The sequence below is a fragment of the Myotis daubentonii genome, chromosome 14 (assembly GCF_963259705.1).
Source record: "Myotis daubentonii chromosome 14, mMyoDau2.1, whole genome shotgun sequence".
NCBI classification, from domain to species: Eukaryota; Metazoa; Chordata; class Mammalia; order Chiroptera; family Vespertilionidae; genus Myotis; species Myotis daubentonii.
The window spans coordinates 35947044-35954902 of record NC_081853.1 but is presented as its reverse complement, the minus strand read 5'-3'; the positions used below and the strand labels follow the sequence as shown (position 1 = coordinate 35954902).

The window sequence follows — 7859 nt, the reverse complement described above, 5'->3', positions numbered from 1 at the left end:
CTGCCCCTAGACCTCGGGGCCTGGGGGTATGCTCTCCCACAGATGCCCAGGGGAGAGTTTACCAGCACAGCAGGTTGGACTGGTTAGTCTCACAAATCAGCTCCTTCCTCAGCTCTCAGCTTTGCCGTGGGTTTCACCTCCTGTTCAAAGCCACCCCTGCTCTTCCCCTTGCATCACAGGCCAAATTCATTACCTCCTCGGGAAAGACCTTCGCCCTCCCACTGTCCCAAGGTCTTACACTCCTGTGTCTTTGTCTGCCTGGCTTTCGCACAGAACTTTTCTTGTCCTCCATCATGGCAAGTGGACATGGGTATCTCTCATCTAGACCAGCAATGGATGAGCAGGGGCCTCTCACCGGTGTCCCAGGAGAGCCACATCTGTTTTCAGAGGGCTGCTCGCCAAGCCAAGCTACTTGATGTTCCCCAAACACACTCATAAAACTCCATGCCTCGATGTCTTTGCTCACGGTGTTCTCTTCACCGTGGCTGACCCTTCTCTGAATATCTAAGCTCCATCCATTTGTTAAGGCACAATACCATGTAGTCACTGCTGGTGCCTTCACTGAGCCCCGACTGGAAGTGTGCTGAACCTCTGCAGGCATAGTACCCCTCTTGGGTCATGCATGTGCTGCAATCTTTTGAGATACGTATATCTCAAATATGTATATTTATGTTCACATTTCCTTGTCTACTCTTTCGTTAAAGGCTGAGCCACAGTAATTCAACTATGCATCTTCAGGTTTGCTTAGCAGAGAGCCTGTAGGGCATTTAAAAAAAAAATCTTGCCCTAGCCGGTTTGGCTCACTGGATAGAGTGTCGGCCTGGGGAATGAAGGGTCCCAGGTTTGATTCTGGTCAAAGGCGTGTACCTTGGTTGAGGGCACATCCCCAGTAGGGGGTGTGCAGGAGGCAGCTGATCGATGTGTCTCTCTCATCGGTGTTTCTAACTCTCTATCCCTCTCCCTTCCATTCTGTAAAAAATAAAATATATTTTAAAAAATATCTTGATGTTTTTATTTCAATGATCAAAAGAATGCAGTAAATGGAATCTATACTGATTGATTAACCTTAGGCATGCACCTCTACCTGAAACTGTTGTTAGTTTTTGATAGGCCTAAATCTTTACAACTTATTTAGGCCCATCTTTGAATTTCTTTGACCCTGATATACAGGGTTAGTTAACTTCTTCCTCGTGGTACTTTAGTAATGAGAATTATGCTCACTGGCTAGATTGCTTTATAACTAAAGGCCTCTAGATACTCAGGTTGCCTGTACTACCTTGAGACCATACTTTAAATCAGTGGTTCTCAACCTTCTGGCCGTTTAAATACAGTTCCTCATGTTGTGACCCAACCATAAAATTATTTTCGTTGCTACTTCATAACTGTAATGTTGCTACTGTTATGAATCGTAATGTAAATATCTGATATGCAGGATGGTCTTAGGCGACCCCTGTGAAAGGGTCGTTTGACCGCCAAAGGGGTCGCGACCCACAGGTTGAAAACTGCTGCTTTAAATAGAGACTTAAGTAAATCACAGTATACGGAAGGGAGATAATTTAGAAAGCTGAGCTGTATTGTATGAATATCCCATAGATTTTTTTCCCCAGCACTGATGGTCAAAACACTAGTTAAGTACCAAATAAGTCTTCCCCCATCTCCACCCTTTCCCAGAGACACCAGGATATGTATCAATGTCCCTAGGCATCTGAAACAAATCCACACAAATGACAGATTTTACCCAGGTGGTCCCGCTATCAAATTACAAGAAGCAGTTCCACTACCCAAATTATAAGAAGCAGTTAATGGGACGTTCAGAAAAACATATTCCCACTACAGTAATATGCATCTAGGAAAGTTTTCCATTCAGATGTCAATTGTTTTCACAAGATTAACATTAAAAACACACACAACCAAATACACATAAGGCCCCCAAGCCTCAAACACACAAAAATATTGGTCTTTGTTCATTCTCAGATGACCAGATGCTCCAAGAGTGCCAGGGGTGGGAGCCAATCTCCCCATAGCCTTTTCTTCAACCATTCTTGAACTACCTTCCTTTTCCAAAAAGGTAATGCTGAAATCAGTCAGAAAGGCTTTCTGAGAAGGCTGACTTGGATTTCTGTTCCAATCGATTCAAGATGAATTGGCTTGTATCAATGAAGCGCTCAACGCAGTTCACAAAACAGGCCTCTGCCCGACTGTCCAACTTTGGCCCGGGCTTGTTCATGCACTTCTCCCAACAAACTTCCGTCATCTGGTGCACCAGCTGCTGGAAGCGCTGCTTCTGAGTCTCTGCCTCCATGAAATGCTGCAGCTGCGGGTCCACTGAGCCCAAACCCACAGAGGAGAAACTCAAGGAGGAATCCATCCCAGCGGAGCCACGCGCACCGAGATGAACTCCACACCAACTCCTAGGCCTTCACGTGTCTCCGCCTGTAGGGTATTTTTGAATGAAAGAGAAGGGCATACTTACACAGACGGGGGAAAGCGATATCTGGTTAGAAAACCTTAGGGAATTGCAAATAACATGTTTGTGAACTAGATGATGTACTTACTCTTTAGAAGCCCATGTATCTTCTCAGTTGATTTGGGGACAGTGGCTAACAACAATAGTAGTAGTAGTGTAGTAATAGCTACCAAGCCCTTTACAGAATGCGTTAGTCAGGGCATGTTGATCACAAGCAACAGAAACGAACACTGGCTAATTAAAATAGAATAGGGAGATATTGGGAATTGTGATAGATGCTGCTGGTGTTCTGTTCAGATCCTTGTTATCTTTGGCACACCCATCCACCAGTCATGTGCATGTTGGTTACAAGCAGTGCATAACTATCCCTTCTCCAGAAAATTGCCCTGTGCCAACAGGAGTCTCCTGAAGGGGGGTGGGGGAGAGGGGGGAGGGGAGAACGGAACTCCTCCACCTCCCAGCAACCTGTAGCCAATGACTGATTGATATGTGGGTCATAATGGGCCAACCATCTTGCCTCAAGGCAGGACTTGCTCTGGAGGGCAGTTCACACCCACAGCCACTAGGCTGAAGATAGACTCCAGCTGAGATGACATCTTAGCTCTTTCCCTTGCCCTAGCCTGCTTCCCCCTCTTCCTTGTAGATTCTCCTAAGAGTATCAATAATTTCTGTGCCAAGAACCCCAACTCTACACTCTTTCTAAGACTCCAACCTGAAACAAAAGGACACTAGGAAAACCCTCAGGACCAAGAGAGAACAGGACCCACGGCAGCCATGGGGCGTCTCAGGGGTGATTTTTCAGTCTGCCTCCTTCAAAATGAATCAGCTCAGCTATTTTCAAGTTTGTTGTGTTTTTTACCTGTCTGCTGAAGATTCAAATTTTTAAAAAATATTTAACTGTCCTACCAAACTCTCCAGTTTCCCTGAGGCAACAAATACCATCTCATTCAATCCTTAGAACTGGCTGTGAGGTAAATGCTCTATCTGTTAGACAAATGAAAAAAATTAAGGCAAAATTCAGAAGAGGCCAAGGAGTTAGCCTGGCCCCTTAATTTCTTATTTAAAAGACCCAACTTTGTAGAGTTGATGCCCCAACATCCATTCTACCCCTCAGTGATCGGTAACCCCATCATGGTCATCCTGTGGCAGTTATTGGTTTAGAACAGGCATGTGTTCATGTCCTGGCCAATGAGACATGGGGGGCATTTTCCTGGGCCTTCTGAGAAATATCTCTTTGCTCCTCAAAAGGAGACCTGAGAAGAGAGAACCCCCAGCTCTTCCTCTGGACATTGCTAAGTCTGTGTCCAACAAACAAAACTTCCTCAGGCATCTTGCTCACCCCTGCGGTTTATGCCAGCACAGCAGGTGGCAGAATCAAAAGAATCACAGAGAAAGGGGCCAGCCTGGAGCCCGCCGAACCTCTGGGGTCTTTGTTATGGGATAAAGTGAAGTCCCTCATTGATTAAGATACGGCTCAAGCAGAGGATTCACATGACTTCTAGCATTCGCAACCCAAAGCATTCTAACCGAAGCACTCACTGGCCTGAGTTGGAAAAGATGCCAATGGAATGAGGACATTTGCAAGGATTAGTCCCAGGAAAACTTGTAACGAGAATTGCCACACACTAGCTGTGTAACCTTGGACAAGTTATCTAACGTCTCTGAATCAGTTTCCTCGTACATAAAATAGAGATAATTCTTGCATCCACACCATTAAACGGAATCAAGCATTTAAAATAAACACCCACCAGCTGGCACGTAGTAAGTGCCCGCTGATGGTTGGTTGTTAGATATACCCTTAGAAGAAAAGTTGAAATAGAATTAGAAAGTGAATAGCTGGTAAATATTTAACAAGTTTTTCTGCATTCCCTCCCCCACATTTTTCTGATATTTATCCACATCTGCACCTAAGTCAGCCATCACATCATCTGTCAGATGGCATAATTCTGTCAGTGCATCCACTTACAAGTTTGCCCATATTTAAATTGCGAAATTCTAAAAGGCAAAGATTCCTCCTGTTCCCTTTGTTTGAATAGCTCCCAGTAGATTCCAGGAACATGTGGACACTTAATATATTCTTAGCTCAGTGGTTTATAACTACGGGTCAAAATCAAATTCAACTGCTGTGGTTCTTAAACATTTTTTGGGGTCATGAACCCTTTTTGAGAATCAAATGAATGTTGTGGACCAGCTCCCAGACAAAAGGCCAGCCAAGCAAAATGACCATACACTGGATCCCTGCCCCTCCCTCAGGCATAACACTCCTGCATTAAAATGTTTAAAATAAACCAAACATGGAGCTCCAGTGGCGCAATCGGTTAGCGCGCGGTACTTAAAATAAACCAAACTTTACCCTAGCTGGTTTGGCTCAGTGGATAGAGCATTGGCCTGTGGACTGAAGGGTCTCGGGTTCAGTTCCGGTCAAGAGCACATGCTGGGGTTGTGAGGGCACATGCTGGGGTTGTGGGCTCGATCCCCTGTAGGGAGTGTGCAGGAGGCAGCTGATCGATGATTCTCTCTCATCATTGATATTTCTGTCTCTCTCCCTCCCTTCCTCTCTGAAATCAATAAAGGTATATTTAAAATAAATAAATAAATAAATAAATAAATAAATAAATAAACAAACAAACAAACCAGACAGTTAAAAAAACATTGCCCTGTGCCAACGGGCATCACAACTACATTTAATTTAATGTTTAGAAAAACGCCAAAGTGAAGGGACTACTCTCACCTTTTGTATAAGTTCAGAAAGGTTAGGTATCATGTGTGAGGTCATGCAGCTGAGTAGTTGCATCATCCTGGCTCATAAGCCCTCCCTGTTGCCCTAGCTGGTTTGGCTCAGTGGATAGAGCGTCAGCCTGCAGACCAAAGGGGCCCAGGTTTGATTCCGGTTAAGGGCATGTACCTTGGATGCAGGCTCCTCCCCAGCCTGGGGCCTGGTCAGGTGCATGCTGGAGGCAACCAATCAATGTGTTTCCCTCACATTGATATTTCTCTCTGTTTTCCCCTCTCTCTTCCACTCTCTCTAAAAATCAATGGAAAAATATCCTCGAGTGAGGATTAATAAAAAATAAGCCCTCCCTGTTCCCTCATGGGTCTGCAGACAGACTTGATTTATTGTATGTTCTCAAATGAGATACCCTTGGAGAAAAAAAACATAGTCCTGCCCAGAAGAGGGGCCTAGTAAAAAGGGTAGAGCAGTGGCCTGCTCTAACCCAGGGAACATTAACAACTTCTGTCCAGACCACTCAGCTGACACTCCTCTTTGTTTTCCTGCTGAAAGGGGGGAAATATTTTCCTGGCAGTTGGAAGCAGAGTTTTTCCATTAATCTTCCCTTTGCATGTTGTTTCACCAAGATCCAAAGTGACACAAAACAAATTCCAGAATTTCACACCAAGGAGGGTGGAAAACTGCACCCTGCCAGGAGGGCTGGGCACAGTTGTTTCCAGGCAAAGAAGCAAGGGACCATTTCATCACGGAGAGTGTCAGCACCCCCACAGTGGGACCCAAGACCACACAAAAGCTGCTTCCCACGTTGGAACGCAGTCCTGAAGGAGTGCTTTAGTAATGTCTGGACATCTGAATAGAAGTGACATGCCTAGGAAACGTAAAGACTGCCACAGGTGGCCAGCCAACCACATGAGCTCTGTCTTCTGCCCCAAAGCCTCCCTCAAGGGCTAGACCTCAATTTTTATTCTGGGGCTCATCCGTTTTCTTCCAGCCATGATGGATGATCTGTAGAATAGATTCCTTCGATAGGCCTAGAATGATGTCCTGACCAAACATGAGCACGCAGATATGAAATGATCCCCTCCACATGGATAGAACAACATAAATAGGGAGAGGAGAACCAAGTATGACCTGCTGGCCCAGAATTGAGTCAGGATTGACTAGAATGTGACTTGAACTATTCCCACTGTTTGGCAGAAAAGTAGCTTCTTTGATCAATGGGATGGTTGTTTTTGTTGCTGAATAGCTAAGCTATTGATTGTGCCAACTGGCCTTTTCTTTCACACCAGGGTGGGGCTTAGGGTTGGGAGGGTCAGTCCGTCATCTGGATGTGAGCATCTTGGCTCTGGACACTGTTCCTGCTGCTTTGAGGCTGCTGGGCCAGCAGAGGGAAGAGGGGAGGGAGGGAGGGATATGCTCCCACCCTGTGCATTTCTCTTTCCACGGGCATGTGGAGCTATGGGACTGGTTCCTCTCCAGGCTCTACAACTCATGGCTGGGGCGAGGGGGCAGACAGCACCCCAGCCTCTCTGTAGACCTTCTCTAAACCTCTTTCTCAACCCCTTCCAAAACAACTCATCACTCTTCCTCCTTCAGCCAAAGAACAAAAGCCTTTGTGCATAAAGACTCAGAGATAGGCCCCCAAGAAGTCACAACCTTCCAGACTTGGAATGCCAGTGTGAGCTCATCTGCGTAACCCTGTTGTCTTTGAACCCACAGAGCCTACCGGCTGCCTGGCATGTTTGAGACCACAGCTAACGTTTGTCTCTTCACGTGCTTCTTCACTCCAATGCTAAGAGGATGGGGAGGAAACCCCAGCGGAAGGAGGTTGAGTGACACCTTCAAGGTCACCCAGCTGAACAGGAGGGAGCAGGCTTTGAACTCACCTCAGCTGAATGCTCCCCCGCCCACTGGTTGGATGAGCAAATGGCCCCTCTGAGATGCAGTTTCTGATCTGTAAAATGGGTTGTTCTAATGTTTGCACGGGTCAATGTTGGAAAAGGGCCTCTCTATGTTTGGCACTTAGGGCCTTTTCCTCTAGTTACGTAAATATGTGAGAAGTGATGGAAGATGCATGTGGGGGAAGAAAAATTTCAGGATATTCAAGTGTCACTGAGCTGCAAAGTACAGCATAGGGAATATAGTAAATAATATTGTAATGACTATGTATGGTGCCAGGTGGATACTGGACTTATCAGGGGGCCACTTCATCCATTATATATATGTTGAAGCAGTATGCTATATACTGGAAACTAATATAATATTGAATGTCAATTGTCGTTGAAAACATTTTTTAATTAAAAAGAGATGTATTTTCTCTGCTATATATACCTGTCCTTCTTGAACACAATTTTTAGTCCGTTTCACTCTTACCACCCTTTCCTGCCCAGATGCCCAATATCTTCCTGTATCCTAGTCTCCTGTCAAAGAGGGAAACATCTAAGATGTCAGTCCTACTACAGTGTTGGAGAATCAAGCTGTTTATGAGTTTGGGGCATTTACATTTTTAAAGGCCATCAGAAAAGGAATACTTGGTCAAAAGGATATAATTACTTATGGTGGGATGGGAGGCTCTGAGGCACTTGGAGTTCTGCCATTGAGATGACCTATTCATAAAGGCAGTCCTCAAGATGTCCTGAGCCAGAGGCATCGCTGAACAAA

At 45.4% G+C, this 7859-nt stretch overlaps 1 protein-coding gene across 1 annotated transcript; it reads right to left on the bottom strand.

Moving 5' to 3' along the window:
- Nucleotides 1–1050: 1050 nt before the first annotated feature.
- Nucleotides 1051–2427, bottom strand: LOC132215152 (mitochondrial import inner membrane translocase subunit Tim8 A-like). Its single transcript, XM_059662917.1, has one exon. It carries the CDS (start codon nt 2366–2368, stop codon nt 2081–2083), a length of 288 nt encoding a protein of 95 aa, XP_059518900.1. The 5' UTR covers nt 2369–2427; the 3' UTR covers nt 1051–2080.
- Between the last annotated feature and the right edge of the window lie 5432 nt (nt 2428–7859).